General features: G+C 52.0%; 1 protein-coding gene across 4 annotated transcripts in view; it reads right to left on the minus strand.

The window, feature by feature from the left end:
- The window catches only part of Vav2 (vav guanine nucleotide exchange factor 2), a 177,064-nt gene that overhangs the window by 56,321 nt on the left and 102,843 nt on the right, over positions 1–17,900 (minus strand). For all 4 annotated transcript variants that reach the window (XM_057754957.1, XM_057754955.1, XM_057754956.1 and 1 more), the window contains exon 4: positions 2,107–2,175. In XM_057754957.1, coding sequence (XP_057610940.1) covers positions 2,107–2,175 — 69 coding nt within the window. The remainder of the gene's footprint in view (positions 1–2,106; positions 2,176–17,900) is intronic.

A 17,900-nucleotide genomic window follows, 5' to 3' on the forward strand; every position in this document is an offset into this window, starting at 1 on the left:
GGCTTGTTTTGCTTAATAATGACATTTTTAAGTGGCAGTGTTTTGTGTTCGTTGTCTCAGGCAGCTGCTCTGACTACTTGATCACACATTGCTTAACAATCTGAAGAGGGAGCTGAGAGCCCTTTCCAGTGTTCCTGACGTGTGGGGTTCTGCTCAAGCTCCCGGAAGGACATTTGAGACCACGGTTCCTATTGCCCAGCTCAGTGGCTCAGGGCCATGCACGGTTGTCATGTAACAAATGAATCTGGACCAATCACAAACTATATGCCCGGCCTGGGGACTGACTGAAAACGCAATTTCTTGTTGGCAGCCGTTCCACGGAAAACACCGCTCTGGCAACATTTTGGGTCAATCAGTTCAAATAAAATACATTCTTCAGATTAACTTCACCTGTTTCTGCTTAGGCTGTTCCTGTGGCTACTAGAAAATCAGCAGTCAGGCATATAACTCATGTTTGCTCTCCTCCACGCGGCGCTGCCACCGCCACTTAGAGGCCGGGGAGAGCGATGATCTCAGGCAATGAAGCCGGTTCAGGAGGAGCCCCCAGGTGCCCACGGGGCCCGTGAGCACCCTGTAGTTCCAGTGCTGCTGCCTTCGCAACAGGCCCACTAACCAGGTACTGACGTCATGTGTTACAATGAAGGAAACCAAGGTCCATGGAAGGAAGCAATCTGCCAAGACCACCTGAGCAGGAAATGGCAGCCTTAGGGCTCAGCGCACTGCTCCAGGAGGCTGCTCATAGACCACACCTGGAACACCAAGGAGGCAGTCACATCAGCGAGCCAGTGCTTAACACGCCCCCTCCACCACCACCACCACCACAAGCTGCAGTGTCTGGGTCAGGGTGGCTGAAAGGGTCCTGGAGAAATGCGACATGACCACTATTGAGGATCCAGCCCCTTATACTCTGAAATGCTGCCCCCAGCACACAGCTGCTCCCACAACATGACACTCCCCAGCTGCTGTCTCATGCGCTCCCGGGGCTGTCTGCTTGTGTAATGGGCAAACGTCACTACCAGTTCCACAGAGACCAGGAAATCTGCCTTCCAAGGAAAGGAGAAGAAAGTGGGGGGGAAAGCGTAGAAAATTTATTAAACTCGAGCCACTGGGACCAAACGGCAACTTAAAGATTCAGACTCAGCCCCGTTCCCTGTAATTTATGGTTCAGGTTTGCAGTAACGGCAAGGTTAGGGATTAAGGGGGCCCAGGGTGAATGTCACCAAGGAACAGCTTCCGGCCGAGCAAGGATACATCTTCTCCAACTTACATTCCTACAAGAGCAGTTCCAGCTTGTCTTGGAGAAAGAGACCAGTGACAAACCAGAAGGGGCAGAGGAAGAGGGAGGTGGGAACCCAGGTTCCAGGCCAGACTGACCACATGTGAGTCCTTGAGATTGAAAGGCATCCCACGAACCATAGTACACAGGCTACCTCCAGGAGGGCAGCTTGGAAAACACGCTAGCCCTAAAATATCAGGATATCTCATACCTGGTCCTAGATACACAAAGCCTACATGGTCCTTGTCCTTTCAAACTCCAAGCTGTGCCCACCTGAGGGACATTTCCAGGAGATACTGGATGAAAACTTAGGAGAGACCTCAGGAGAACTGCTCCCGGCACTGGCCCAGCCAGAGGTTCCCAGCCTCTATAGGATCACCCAATTGGAGGAGAGGTTAGGGCAGACTTAAGAGTCAAAGATCAGCAAGCCACACCCTAATCAGGGGGCTATAAGGTGGCGATTTGAGTCACAAGCCCCACTGTTTGGAGCCACCCAGTGCGGTGCCCAAAGGCCAGGAAAGAGGAGCACAAGGACACCTCACCTGCCCGGTGCCACTCCCAGCAACTCCACAGAAGGAAACGTTCCAAGAGAAAGGCCACCAACCATGAGCAACAGACACCAAGGCAGTTACCAGGCAGCCGGGCAGCCTTCAAGAAGGCAGAGGGTGCACAGCAAGCATTGTAACTTAGCCACGCAGAAACCCCAGCTTCTGGCAGGGACACCAGAGAGAGGACAGCCAAGGCTGCCTCTGCCTTGAGAGCAGCTTGTTCAGCTGCTGAGCCTGGGGCTCCTTCCTCGTGTCCTCCCCCATCGGCCTTCCTCTACTTACTCGGCCAGCTCTTCCAGGCTTCGGTAGACATCGTCATCATTCTCAGCTGTCTCCTCTGAGGGAAAAGGCCTGCGGAGAGAAGGCAAAAGTGAGGACAGCGGATCTCTACATCCCTGCCACGTGCGGGCCGGTCCGCAGGCCACTCTAGGCCCCACCTGACAGCGAAGCAGCAGGGCTTGTCAGCCCTTCCACCATCCTGCATTACAGACCCAGCCCTCCAGGTTGGCGGGTTCAGGGGAGCAGTTCCTGGGCCATGGGTGAGTCAGCCCTCAGCTGATCCCCAAGTCTCCAAACCCCCATATTGAGGATATGAAAGCATATGAAGGATCTGGTCCAAGGGCTTTTGTCCTCTGTCACCACACTGCCATTATTGACACAGCAGCCATACTCTGAACGGCTATAGGAAAAGTATGGGGGCCTCCCAGGATACCCACAGGGTAGGCAAGTGGTCCGTCCCGGTCTCCCCAGAAGGCTGCCCGGTTACCTCCTGCTCTTCAGAGCCTGTGAGGATAATAGTGAAGATAGGAAAGGCCCTAATGAGCTCCAACCCATCATGGCTACCCATCCACAAGGGCGTACGGTCCTGTGTCCTCCTATGACAGAACCTTGGGAGCAGGAGCTGTGTAGAGATATGGCCCTGAAGGGCACCACTGGACAGCTGCGATCCCCAAGGCATGTGCCACACCACAGCCTTTAAGTCATCACATCACAACTCCATTAACAGCAGTCTCCCTAGTGACCGTCCCCTAAGTTGACCTATACCTTGTCAGTGTAAGACTCTAGCCCCTATTGGGGGAGGGGACATTCATCTTACAGCCATCAGGGAGGAGAGGTGCTTCATCTTACAGCCATCCCCATGATACCATCTCCTCTTTGGGAGCCCCCACCAAGAAAAACTCCACTCAGGGAGAGTGACAACGAACTCTGTGCAGTCAGATCCCAGGGATGCTTCCAGCCACTGCCACCTCCTCCTCCTTCTCCCAGGTAACCACGACTTTATAACTCACTGTCATCAAACTGGTTATCCTAATGTCTCCTTGATGGCCTCCTGCTTCAGCCCCAGCCCCCACAGTTTATACCCCACCAAGCAGCTAGAGCTTGTGGTCAAGACACGGGCTGGCCTCATCTCTTCCAGGCTTCGGCATCCAGTGGCTCCCACCTCCCAGAGACAGAACCTATCCCAGCCAAGGCACCAGCCAACACCTGCTCTTCCAAACCAGGACATGCTCGACTGGTGGAGAACCTCAGGGGGGAGGCCCAACCTGGAACACGCCTTGCACCAACGTCCCTGTCACCCTCTTCTCGGCACCCTCCCGCAGTCCTCCACCTGAGGCAGCCCATGTCTGCTTGCTTCTGGGTCGACAGCCCCTGCAGCTTCAAGCAACAGAAAAGGAGGAGTCATCACTCACCCTGACCCTCCCCCCATGACCCTGGGACACAGTAGCAACTTCTGGGGACAGAGCATTGGGGAAACAATATCGGCAGATCAAAGCTGGGGAGCAGGGTGCAGCTCAGAGTGTGGGGTATGGGATTGGAGTGAGGGGAGTCATCCTGTGTCATACCCCCATCCCCATTTCCTGCAGCAAAGCCTGGGAAAGCTTGCCACAGGAGTCCTTTACCTATCTCAACTTGGGATGTTTTATTACTTTTTTTTAAAATTTATTTATTTATTACATATACTATATTCTGCACCAGATCTCATTACAGATGGTTGTGAGCCACCATGTGGTTGCTGGGAATTGAACTCAGGACCTTTGGAAGAACAGGCAGTGCTCCTAACCTCTGAGCCGTCTCTCCAACCCCCTTTTATTACTTTTTTTTCCATGAAAATCTTACTAGGCTGTGGTTGGGCGTCTCTGCTAACTCTGTGTCCTCAAGACCCATCTCAGAGGGCAAAAGAGTGGGCTGAGCCTCTAGGGAGTGTCTCTATTGACAGGAAAGGCTGAGGAGGTATGGGTACGTGGAGAATGCCCATGAAGTTTCAGAGACTTTGAGCCATACAAGAACCACTGCAGGGCCTATGGCCCAGGAGTGTGTAGCTGAAACACACATGCTAAGCAGAGATGGCCTCCAGGGGTGAGGATTCCCAGTCTGAGGAAAGAACTGTATGCATTTAGGGATTTGGAGAGGACACAGAGGAGTTCAGAACATGCCATGCCAAAACATGCCTCTTTTGACATACTGGTTACTTTAAGCTAAAAGAATTAGAATTAGCCAAGGCAGGAAAATGCTCTTGACCTCCTCCAACTGGGTGAGATAAGAGACTATGTGTAGCTATTTCCTCTGAATGGAAACAGTCCTTCCTAGAGAGGAAATGGGCTCCCAAGACTAAGGAAAAGGAAAGACGCAAGGCCCAGGAAGTGAACAGAGCAGAACAAAAGTCACTGGCAGGAAGTTTCTGAAAAGTAAAAGATTTACAAGGCCCCTCCCCAATGTCGCATAAGTAGTGACAGGATAGAGATGGCTCAGCAGGTAAAGGCATTTGCCACCAAGCCTGACGACCTTAATTCAATCCCAGGGGACCAAATGGAGAAAAGTGAACCAACTCCTGAAAGCTGTCCACTGCATAATAATAACAATAATATAATTATAATAATAATAATAATATAACAACAATAACTAATAATTCTAGTGATAAGTAGTAACAGTTGCTGGGGGGAAGAGACCACACTCAGACCAGCCGAGCTGACGGCAGATTGGACAAGTCACTCTCCAGGACACAGCTTTTTTTTTTTTGGTTTTTTTTTCCGAGACAGGGTTTCTCTGTGGTTTTGGAGCCCGTCCCGGAACTAGCTCTTGTAGACCAGGCTGGCCTCGAACTCACAGAGATCCGCCTGCCTCTGCCTCCCGAGTGCTGGGATTAAAGGCGTGCGCCACCACCGCCCGGCCAGGACACAGCTTTTGTGAGTGAGCTGTCACCCATGCTGGGTGGACTTCTCAATAGTACAACTGTCCTTGGATCACCGACTCCTGGGGGTGACCCCAGTCATCTCATCTGTCACTGGCACCCATCTGGGGTGAACAGGCGTCTGTCCACATTTCCCCAGGAAAGTTACACGATGGGAAAATAGCCTTCATTTTACAAAAGAACTCACATTTGGAAAGAGAGTGTGGATGGTGAAGGAGGGCAGGGTTTGAGGCGAGGGCCACTCTGAGGCAACTCTTCCCACCCGAGGACTCCATCAGCAAAACAAGGGTGGCTTTATTCTCCAGACACTCCTTCGGCCCTTTCCTAGACCCACCCACTCACCCCGTTTACTTAAAGCCCGGGAGGACTATGCAAGCTTTGACCACAGACCCCTTATCTAATCTCACGCTGTTGTGTGATATCTGCACAGGTGTTCCAAACTAAAATTGTTTTGCTTGAAGGGGTAAAAAAAAAAAGGATAACCCTGTTTCTCCCATTAATCTACTTTACACCAATTTAACACTAGGCCAGCCCAAGAACCTAGAAGGAGGCGAAACAGCTATACCACTCTCCACCTGCTGCCCTGGCCTGGGAGGAGGAGGAGGAGAGCCCACACCGCTCTGCGGGAGTGAAGCACAGGCCACACCCCTGGAGCATCCTAAAGACCATAGGGGAAGCAGATCAAAGGCAAGAGAAGGCAGCCAGTACCTTCAAAAGCCACAGGCCAAATCTACTCATCTCCAAGAGACAAAGGTGCCCCTTTAATTAAGTCAGGCAATCCCCTCCAGGCCCCAGGTGCACGTTCAGGCAAGAATCAGCTACAAATGGGAGGCCCAGCTGGGGACTGGCCTTGGCTAGCCACACTGGCTGGGATCCCCTCCTTGCCTGGGGGACAGCTGACATTTTCAGTGTATGATGATTCAGCAGTGATGGGCCCCATCCTTATAGAGCCACCTCCGCTCAGAGCAACTGCCACCCCAGCCAGCGTGCTCTTTCTGCGGGTATAACTTTTTATTTTTAAATACTTACATTGGAGGTAGGGGGCTCATAGAGATCTGCTTGCCTCTGCCTCCCAAGGGCTGGGATTAAATGTGTGCCCTGGTAAAACATTTATTTTTAACTGATAAGAGCACACACTTGTGGAACAGCATACAGCGTGTCGGGATGCTTTTTCAAATAAGGATAAAGTTACTTCTATAACGCGAAAGGAAATATCATCGTGGTTAATCCTGAGTGTTAACTTGACCAGATCGATTACAGAATCATCTAGAAAAAAGGGAAGCAGACGCTGGGGTGTCTCTGAATGTGGGTGGTACTGTCCCACAATCTGGGGCGGGGGCTGGATGGAGTAATAGTGGGAGAAAGGGGAGCAAGCCTGCAGTACAGGCGTATTCTCTGTGTATATATGTGTCTCTGTCTCTCTGTGTACATCTTCTCTGTGTCTCTGTCTAGGTCTCTCTCTCTCTCTCTCCTGCTCCACCATGCCCTCTCCACCAAAAAGGGCTAAAACTTGCAAAACCATGAGCCAAAACCCACTCCCTCCACGGTTGTCCCTCTCAGATACTCGGTCACAGTAATCAAAGTCAGACAAGCACCATAAACTCTTATTTATGAGAAAATAAAGTTTCCCTCATACATAATATAAATGAAAAATTTTAAAGCCCCATTAAATCCTACAAAAGTGTGATATGTATAAAATGACACGGTGGGAAAGGGCTGGGGTGCAACTTTTAATGCTGAATGCAGATGAACAGCAGAAAGTCCTGCAGGACACGGCCCCGTGCAAACTCTTAATACAGGGTGTATAAGGGTAAAGGTTTGCGCTAGCCCTGGGGATCCAGAAAAACCACTCCTGTCCTTGGAGTCTACACTACCAATGTGGCAGAGAAATAACTGGCTCTCCATTTGTGTATGTATTTCACACGTGTACACATGTGTTCAGGTGGTACACACCTATAATCCCAGCACTATTTTTTTAAAATATTTATTTATTTATTATGTATACAATATTCTGTCTGTGTGTATGCCTGCTGGCCAGAAGAGGGCACCAGACCCCATTACAGATGGTTGTGAGCCACCATGTGGTTGCTGGGAATTGAACTCAGGACCTTTGGTAGAGCAGGCAGTGCTCTTAACCTCTGAGCCATCTCTCCAGCCCAATCCCAGCACTATTATAGGGATGCAAGACTCACTAGAAGCTCACAGTCTAGCTAGCCTGGTGTATGCAGTGATGAACAAGAGACCCTGCCTCTATCAAACACAGTGAGAGGCTAGGAGCAGCCCCCAACACTGTCCTCTAGGAGGAGACGCAGGAATGCCTGAGCAGGAGGCACCGAGTTGATGCTAGGCATCAAAGTCTTGTTTCAACCTCTGAGTTCTTGAACAATCTTGTATATGTGGCTGCCCTAAATATCTCCTTTCCACATTTTTTTTTGTTTTGTTTTGTTTTTTCGAGACAGGGTTTCTCTGTGGCTTTGGAGCCTGTCCTGGAACTAGCTCTGTAGACCAGGCTGGTCTCGAACTCACAGAGATCCGCCTGCCTCTGCCTCCCGAGTGCTGGGATTAAAGGCGTGTGCCACCATCGCCCCGGCTTCCTTTCCGCATTTTTTTAAGGGTCGCTTTCAGTGTTGGTTCTACCCCCTCTTGTCATTTCCTCCACCTGCACTATGCAGTGGACCTGACACAGGCCTGTTAAAGGTGTGAAAATTACACCGCTGCCCGTAAACCTTTACTACTTACTTTTATTGGAGCATCACTAGCTGAGGCCACAAAGCCCTAGAGAACGGAGCTACAAATCCAATTAATTTCTGCCACAGCCAAACAAAGACAGGCGACTTGCCTGGGTGGGACAAGCAGGCCAGGCAGCCAACCAGGGATACACAAGGTTTAGAATTCAGCCTGTGTGGGAGCTTGTGCCAGCACCCCTTTTCTAGTTCTCTCTCCAGCAGCCCCCACACTGGCTCTACTTTGGCGTTTGCACGGCTCTATCCTCCGTCTGAAATCTGCCCACCCCCGCACACACCTAAGTCCCAGTTTACCTTGACTCAATGCAAACTCTACCTTGTGCATGAAGACCTGACCACTCCTCCATCCAGGTCCAAATCTGAGAGTACAGTAGTTAGCACCACAATGGCACAGATGTGTGGGTGGAGGATGGGTGGACAGGCGAGTGAACAGATGGGTGGGTTACACGGATAATGGAACGGAGCAGAGCAGAACATCTGGGTGGGCAGGAGGTGACTAGACTCAGAGGCGGCTAGCCATGTAGGAGAACGAACGTGTGGACAGGTGGGCACACAATTATCAGAGGTCCTCACACTGTTCTCTCTCTCTGAAACCATGGCAAGCAGCAACCTCGAGCTAGAATGGGCGGGGGAGCACTTTCAAAGAGTACTTTAGAAGCAGCAAGAATCTGAGGCTGCTCTTGGGAACAAATGTGCCAGCCTGAGTGAGCCCCGGGGAGTCCCATTTGTACAGAGAGTTGAGAGGAAGGAGCGAGAGATTCCCAATCCACATTCCAGATGCAACTGCCAGCATAGTTAAGCTGAAAGCAGACCTGGCTGAGATCCCTTTGCACCCCATCCTCTGTCTTCAGCGCCCACCTCCATCCAGACCCAATGTTTCCCAACCCTGGCTTCCCAAAGTACCTGGGCCAGTAGCATTGATTTGTTCCTGTTTGTTAAAAGAAGGGGAAGAGGCCAGTGTGATGGCTCAGCAGACAAGGTTACTTGCCTCTGAGCTTGGAGACCTAAGTTTGATCTCCAGTACACACATAAGGTAGCAGGAGAGAATTGACTCCTGCAAACTGCCAACTGTCCTCTGACTTCCGCACGTTCGTTCGTGTTCTCTCTCTCTCTCTCTCTCTCTCTCTCTCTCTCTCTCTCTCTCTCTCTCTCATTTAAAAAAGAATAAGAAGCCAAAAGAGGCCATTCTTCAGTCTACACAGAACACATCCTGACCTGGACAGGCAGAAAGAGCAAGCCAGCTCTCCCAGAGTGGGTGAGGCCCTCTCTCCAGATCAGAACATTCCCGAACACTCACTTCCTCATGCCCACTTCTGGGAAGCCAAGTTTCCCCTGAACCGGCAAGGGGATTCAGCGGATACCCCTACAGGAAGAAAACCACAGCAGGCAAGAAATCCCCAGCAGCCCAACCTCCAGTCCAGTGTTCCTCAGCACCCGCCCCCACCAGCCCACGCCACACACACACCCCCACCTGGCCTGACCCTCCTGACTCCCGGAGCTGCCCCTGTATCCAAGGATCCAGCTACTGTACCCCAGGGCTCACATCTGACACCACAAAGGTGTCCCTGACCAAAGGAAAGAGACTCAAGAGACAGTTAAGCGGGCACCCAAGCCCAAACTCAAAATGAAGCTCACGTTCAACCCCTGCTTTCTATAAGTCCATCCTCCCCTCCTTCCTCTTCTGGCCGCTCCGCTTCCAAGGTATACACAGGGCACTTGTTGAAGCTGGCCCCTGGCCACTTGTCAGAGCCCCAGGAGTAGCCGGGGCTTTCCGGTTTCTGTCCCAGGACTTCTGAGCCCATTTCTGAACAGTGACCTCCTCCATATTCAGCCTGTATCTGCACCTGCAGTTGGTTGTTAGTAGCCAGAGTCAGGACCCCAGAGGCAGCGGAACCTGGAATGGGCCTTCTGTGAGCAATTCACCCAGGGCGCTGAGCCTGGGTGCAGACCCAGGAGGAGACCCAAAGCTGCTCCTGTGGCCAGAGCTTCCTTCCCGGCTGCTCCTTTTCCCGTACTCAGAAACAGCCTGGGAACACAACTGTATGGCTGATTCCACTTGGTAGGGCCTTCCCTACCCAAGGATTCCTTCACCCCAGATTAGGGCAACCTCTCCCACCTCTGTAAGCTAGGCAAGTGGAGAGGCCACAGCCTGCTGTCTCTACCTGGTTCACTCCAGGAGTGGGGGATCTGGAGGCAGAAGCCAAGAGCTAGGCCCCTGAAAGTAAGATCTGAACTTTCTGGCTCTGCCCATCTGAGCCACAATTGTTTACTCTAAGATAAGTCAGGAAAAGCTCTGAGTAACACCCCTTTTGAGCATCCTTTACATGATGGTGTAGGTCCCGCCCCCACTTTTGACCAGCTCACCCTACAAACCCAGTCTGCCAAGTCTCAACCCTCAGGCCTTGCAGCCCCTGGAGCTCCTGTGAGCACCAGCTCCAGTTACTAGGAACCTTCTCCTGAAGCAGCCAGTAGGACCACCCAGGTCCCCTCACAAGTACACAGAACCAGGTGCTCCCGTGCTCTGCCGCTTTTTCCCACGATGTCGTTGAAGCAAAAAAAGGAGCCTTGAAATAAATGTGGCCCCAGGAGGCTCTAGAGCCTCAGATCAGCACCAGGCTTTGGTGAACCTTGGTTAGTCAGTCCAGCTCACAAATATGAGACCCAGAATTTGTTCTCCAGGCTCTGCAGACATTTCAGGGACAGGTGACCTGGCTTGAGACAGCAGCCCTCCTCTAGAACACTCAGTGAGAGCGTGTACAGTACCCTCTAGGCTGCATGCACCTCAGTAAGTCACTGTGTAGCCACTTCCACCGTGGGTGGCCTGGCTGTGCACTAAGTGAGAAAATGTAACGCTGGGCCTTGTGTCTATCCTGCGAGTGACCCCGCCAGAGAGCACTGCTGCCTTTGACCTCAAAAGCTCAGGTGTGCCCAGAGTCCAACATCTATCTTCCCCTCAAGGAGAGGCAACAATCCCCCACGTGAAGAGTCCTACAAGGTGACACTTTCAGTGCTGGAATGGGCACAGACTGGTCACCTAGTCCCGCGGGTTGTAGACAACATTGCTTGGGAGCCTTGGCCAGGCCTCCACACTGGACCCTGAAACTCCCTCAGACCACAGGAAGAAGGAACTGCCGCTAACCACAGACGGGGTCAGCTCTGCCCTCCCTAGAGAGGAGGGTTGGAAGCCTGAGCGGGACGAAAACAGAGGTCAGTACCGATGTCAAAAACCCGGAAACATGACTGAGCCGCAGGCCCCTCTGGCACTGTTTGCCAGGGAAAAGGCAGCCAAGCCGACTTGAAAGGCACACCAAAAGCCTGCGGGATGACAACTGCTTAATTATTCAAACAGGCACCTGGGTAGTCGCATCCTAATTGGCAGGAAGGCCTGGAAACCCTGGGGTCTTCCTTATTAAAACAGCTCTCCTACTAAACAGCCCCAACTGTCAAAACAAGCCCACAGACGGGTCATGGACGGGTCTCCTCAGTCGACACCCCACCCAGTCCAGACAGTGGGATGAGTAGTGTGTCTTGCCCCACAGCCACACCTCCAGCTAGTTCTCAGTGTCAGAGGCGGAGGCCAGCGCCACACCATGAAGGCAACAGAGAGCAGGGAGGATAGCAGCCTTGGCGGCTGCAGCATAAAGTACCAGGAGGTTAGCCTGAAGTATATTCTCATTTTGAGCTCAGAGATCCGGGATGGAATCAGACTTCCGGAAGCTGGGGATCCAAGCTCCTAGCCTCAGTGACCTATTCTGGTAAATGGGGCAAACCATGCACTTCCGGTGAGCGATGGCACCACGGTCCTGCTTTAAGTGGAATAGCCCCAGTGGCAGCCTAGGCAAAGGAACGGGAGGGCTCTGCTAAGGTGAAGGTAAGCCAGGTAGAGGAGGAGTCTAGTGATGAAGGCGTTCGGTAACCACAGGGCTGGGCTAGGACCAACCACCCGGATCTTTAATGAAAGGAAGGCTGGAAACATGAGAGGGTCTCTGACACCTTTAAGGGGACTTAGAAAATGGGGACAGTAAGGCAAGGCTACTGTCGTGGTCCTGACAGTAATCTCTGACCTCTGCCAAGGTCCAGCAGGGGCAGCGATAAGGGAAGTGGGGTGCAGCTGACTCAGAGCCTCCTGGGGCCAGAGCCAACAGGGTAAGACACCAACTGACCCCCCCCCCCAAGTCCCACCAGGGCCCTCGTGGCCTGTGTCTAGAGCCCCACAGGCAGAGGAAGACATGCTGACGTCAGGGGCCGGTCCAGAAACAGGGCTATGCCCTGCTCTGCCCTGCCCAGTCTGGGGAAGCCTGGGGCGGAGCTTCGACTGATAACTGAGGAATTCAGCCTCCAGTTTTTGACTCTTCTGGTGAGGAAGCCTCCAGCAGGCAGAGGTTTGGTAGGGTAAGGAAAAAATACATACAGGGTACCCAACCCCTCAGGTAGGCCCAGCCCTGCAGCCTCTCTGGTTTTACAAATGTTCTAGTTTTATTTCTGTTTCTGGGATAAATAAATAAATAATAAAACACTGATCGAAGCAACTTAGCGGACGAAAGGGCTGATCAGGTTTACAGTGCCATAGGATTCCATGTCACAGTACCGTGACTGAGGGGACTCCGGCAGCCAGTATGGTCACATCGCATTCACAATCAAGAGCAGAGAAAAACGCACGCGACCACGTTGCACGCTGGCTGCTTACGCTCGGCTAGCTTCCTCACTCTTACATAGGGACCAGGGAAAGGTGCCACAAACAGTGGGCTGGGACTTCCCACGTGAATTAGCAATGAAGACGATCCCAGCAGACATTCTGACAATCTGGTCTTGATGACGCCTCGATAGAGGCTTTCCTCCCAGGTAATTCTAGGCTGTACCAAGTTCACAGCTAACAACAACCAGTACAGAACCCCCTGCTCCATACATGGTCTCTTTCAGGGGCCATGTGCCCAGCTGGCCTGGATGAACACTTAGGATGACTCCTGGGAACCCGGTCCTCCTGTGCAGGCCTTTGGGAGATCGCAGAGCTCTGCCAATTGTACTTTTCCAACCTCCAACCTCAGACCCCAGCGGCCAGACAACACTGTGGCATGGTCCCTGCCCAGAACGAAGCTTGAACCATCAATGTTCTGTAAGGGCTGAAGAACAGTAGCCTCCCCTTCTCAAGGCCTCCTGCTCCGGGCCTGAGAAGTCTGCTCTGAGTCTGGCAATACTGGGTGCAGAGTGGACAGGAAGATTCTGAAGAGTGAGAGTTCTGGGACCAGAGATGCTAGGTCCCACCCACAGGAAGAAACCAAGAATGAGGACTGGGTCTGCCCAAGGTCCTTGACCACAGGGGTCCAGCCTCTTGGCTTCACCTAGATTCTCCAGCTCCAATGGTGCCCCTCACAGCTCCAAACTGCCCCAAGTTTCATGGGAGCCCCAAGAAGCTCGTATGAAGCACACAGCAGCTTCTGAAAACAAACGGGTCCTCCCTCAGATGGCCTTTGGCTGTGTGGGGCTTGTTCCTTCTCTGTGCTCTGGCATCTAGAACAACCCCTTGAATCACATGAGCCAGGACTCAGAGCTGCAGGCACCCCACAGGAGCAGGACAGCTTTGTCTGGTTCGTGTGAGTGCCTGCCACAGGCAGAAGGAACAAGAAGGAATCCACGGGCCTTGAAATTGCCACAGTCCCGAGTGTCCACACAGCTGGTTTCCTTCACAAACCACAGGGAAGCTGACAATATGGACAGGACCCGCTTAGCAAGCTGGGGGTGGGGTACAGCTCGGGGCACTACCAAGTACTACCAAGTCCCCATGTGATCTCAGGCAAGACCCCTCCCCTCTTTGAGCTGCCAAGGGGAATGGAGTGTTCCAGCAGCTGGAGGCTCTCCTCCATCCCCCAACATCCTGCCAACTTGCTGCTGGGAAATGAAGGGTCAGCCCAGTGGCCTTGGCAGGGCGCCTAGGCCAGGGGACCTTTCTCTTGGGGATCTGATGTGATCAAGATAAACCAAGGCTGCCTCTTAGGACATGGCAGGCATCACTAATCAATCACTGTCCTGCCCCTGGATTCAGCTGAGATGGTTGGTGACAGTCTAGAAAGCAGACTAAGAAGAAGGGCACAGAACCCCAGGAAAAAGCCAGCCGCCCCAGTCAGCTTCCTGAGGGCAGTTCTGCCCAGCCCCCTTCTCTAGTGACCATCCGGAGGTGGGATGAATACCAGAGGCCTGGGCAGATCAGTCGGGCCTATAAATACTAAGCTTGATCAGCCACCGGTGAGATGCAGAACGGGGACAAGACACCCTGTTCTACAAGGAGGCATCAGTGAAATCCACAGCTCCTCTGCCAGTTCCAGAAGGGGGACAGGCTGTTTCTTATGACATCCAATATGCAGGATGCTGAGATAACCCCACCCCATCTAAAAAATGGCACCTAGGTCTCTGTTGACAGAGGCAGAAGTATAACTCCAGCTACCAATCACTTGGGTGAGGTTAGGGTGCCATAGGTCCTGGATAATAGGAGTGGCTCTTTCCACGGGGTTAGAAGGGGCTCCACCATATACTCCAGGGATACAGGCCAAGACTTGAGGGAAGCAGAGGACACTGTCCTGTGGCCCCACAGAAATGGTCCTCCCTCTACCCTAGGACCTTACTCCTTCCCGACTGTGGATCACTAGGATCCTTGGCCCAGAGCAGACAGATGGATTGGTGCAAAGCTGTCCCCACCCACAGCAGAGAAACTGGATGCACAGCCTAGATGCATGGCCTCGCCTTGTGGCCAGGTGTGACATGCTTTGGTGGATAGGAAGCAATCCCTCAAGACTGAAGGCAGGCCTGTCAGCAACTGATGATACCATCCTAGGTTACCTCTTTGATGTGGGAAGTCCTTCTGTATATGTGTTGCTTTTATTGACTAATGAATAAAGGAGCCGCTTGGGCCTTATAACAGAGCAGAATAGAGCTAGGAAGGAAAACTATACTGAATGCTAGGAGAAAGAAGGCGGAGTCAGAGAGAAGCCATGGGGCCACTGCAGGAGACAGACACTTGATGCCGGATGGAACTTTACTGGTAGGTCACAGCCATGTGGAGATACACAGATGAATAGAAATGGATTAATTTAAGATATAAGAGCTAACTAGTGATATGCCTAAGTGATGGGTCAAGCAGTGTTTTAATTAATACAAATTTCTGTGTGATTATTTCAGGAGTCTGGGTGGCCAGGAAATGAACGAGCAGCCTCTGACAACCCCTTCTCTTTATTCCGAGTCCTGTGTGCCTGTGGCAGCTGCTTGGGTATGGCAGACTTTGTCTGGTGACACCCAAACCAAGAACAGATCAGGGCAAGGGCCATCATGCTCCCATCACCCTCGCTTGTGATCAAAACATATTCTCTGTGCTCTTCACCTCCCCATCGGAGACAGCTGTCAACAGCCCTGGTCGACACAACCATTCTAGGATCATAAAATCAAAAGAATCCAAAGCACACAGACTTGATGTCCTGGACTCTTCCTTTCCCCTCCTCCCTCTCCTTCCCCAATTCAAGCATTACACAATCAAGAGCCCTAAGCACCTTTCCCCAAATGCCGCTTTTACCACAAGAAACGCTGTCCCCTTTCCCACCAGAGCATTCTAGAAGTTGCTGCCCTTCCTCGCAGGCAGATACACTGTCAGAGATTCCGGGATGAGTAGATACTGGCCTACCTGAGTGCCCACAGCAGCAAGACACGTGTGCATTTGTGCATGTACATATATGTGCTCACTCTCCACCACACCCTACCCTTGCCCCTCTGCTGCCCATACCTTTCTGCATATGACCTTGCAAGGTGCAGGAGGATACAGGAGAGCCCTCGGGAAGAAAAGGAAGCAGGCCAGACAGGCCTATGACTCACACCCGTTGCTTCCCCCTAAGCTGTTACCCCACTTTACTGATCAGTGATGGAGCAATAGCTGACTCAACCGGGAGTCCCAGTGAGCTAGGCCCCAAACTAGACACCCACCAATCAAAGATGGCTCTTCTGTCTCCCTCTCTGGGGAAGGAGATCAGCACCCTAATTGTGCATGGGCAATCTACCATGCTGCCACCACCGAGGTCCTGCAAAGGAGAGAAAGGCTCTCTTCCAACTAAGCTGGCCTCACGATTCGGCGCGATGTGACAGCAGGTTCACCAGGGCCAGGTGGTCAGGATGTTTGATGTCACCAGGTGGGACAATTAAAACCATCTTGCTGGCAAAATGAGCAGCTGAGTGATGAAAATCGCCCCTTCCCATTCGAATCTCCTCTCCCAGACAGTCCAATTACCTGGAATTAGGCAGCACCAGCTGGGAAATGGGGTGTCACCCACTGGATGGATGCCAACAAGAAAGCTGGGATACTGTAAGGGGTGTGTGTGTGTGTGTGCGCGCGCGCGTGCGTGCGTGTGTTTGCGTGTGCATGTGTGTGTAAGTGTGTGTGTGCGCGCGCGCGTGTGCATGCGTGCGTGCAGGATCCAGGAACTAGATGAGACAGCTCAGGAGAAAAGGCTGGGTTACAGATTGAGATCACAGTAGCACGGGGACCTGGTGTCATGCTAAGACGTTGAAGGATGGTCCCTACCCAGCATATAGTGCTCTGGAGGGCACATTCTACAGGGTCCTCAAAGCCCATACAAACCCTTTGGCTGAGAGGCATCTAGCACCTTTCAGATTGTGAAAACCAGGCTGCTTGTTTGTCTTTTTAATTCAAAGGCAGTTACTCTGACTGTTTTTGTTTTTAAATAAAAGGTTGACAGCCTGGTAAGGAGTCCTATTTCCTGAACCTTCTCTACTCGCTCTGCGCTGATCAACCAATCGTACCAGACTGTGAGGTCAAGCACCCTCCAATGGGCTAAGACATAGTCATAAGCTATGTCAGAGATAGAAGAAGAGCCGTGTTGGCCTCAGTATGCTGCTAGCCCAGTTTCTGTTCTGGCAAACCCCCTTTGAAAAAAGAATCTCCTTGCCAAGACACTTTCCCTCTGTCTGAATGAGATGGTTCATTTTTGTTTCTAACAAGATGGTTTTCAATTGTACCAAAAAGAGGTCAGGCTTCTGCCCTGCCCTCACCACCTGAGGATGTACTCCCTCATCCTCCGAGGTGCCAGTGAGGAAGAGGACTCTGATGGGAAGAGGCTGGCTGACATCCATGGGGCTGTCTACCTACGATCTGAGCCTGCTGAGGGTAGTCAGCACCTCCCACTGCACCTCACAAAGATGAAAGATCGGGTTCCTTAAAGCAGTCCGTGACTCACCAGACATTCGTTTTCATTCCGAATGTTCTGTTGTTCTTAGATTTAGATACGGGTGTGTCTGTCTGATATGCCGAGAATCTGCTTCGTACTGAAGAATGGCTGTTACAGCCCCGAGTACCAGGAACATTCTGTTTCTCCCACCCAAACCACAGCCTGACCCTAGCCATGACTTCTGCCTGGCTTACCCACCAGACAGTGCCAGTGACGACAGCCCTGTTCTAACAGCTGGGAAGCAGAAACAGTCAAGAAGTCTATCCAATGACAAATGGTCCAGAAGACTACAGTCTGTTTGGTCGGGAGCCTTAAGGAGGAAGAAGCAGGGGGGAGGGGGGAGGGAGAGCGAGAGACGGGGAGAGGGAGAGAGGGAAGGAAGGAGGGAGAGAAGGAGGGAGAGAGGGAGGGAGGGAGGGAGAGAGACAGAGAGACAGAGAGAGAGAGAGAGAGAGAGAGAGAGAGAGAGAGAGAGAGAGAGCTCAACAGTTAAGAGCACTTGCTGCTCTTGCAAAGGACCTGGGTTTAAAACAAAGCAAAACAAGACAGGGGATGCTCTGGCCTTGCCCTGGCCTGAGTAGCCTTGAAAGTAGGCGACACAGACCACACAGCATGTGATTCTGTGGATACAAAATACTCATAACACTAAACAGGACACGGGTGACAAGGGGCTGGGGACGCTTGCTTCCTAGGCATGAACTGCCCTCTGGGGGATTAAAACCATTTTGGAACTAGCATAGCTGCACAATGCTGCGGATGAAGCAAATGCTACCAAACTGCACTTTATTATTATATTTTTATTTGCATTGGCATTTTGCCTGCATGTATGTGTGAGGGTGTCAGATATTGGAGTTACAGACAGTTATTAGTTTTCATGTGGATGCTGGGAATAGAACCTGGGTACTCTGGAAGAGCAATCAA

Source organism: Chionomys nivalis, chromosome 22 (assembly GCF_950005125.1).
Source record: "Chionomys nivalis chromosome 22, mChiNiv1.1, whole genome shotgun sequence".
Taxonomy (NCBI): Eukaryota; Metazoa; Chordata; class Mammalia; order Rodentia; family Cricetidae; genus Chionomys; species Chionomys nivalis.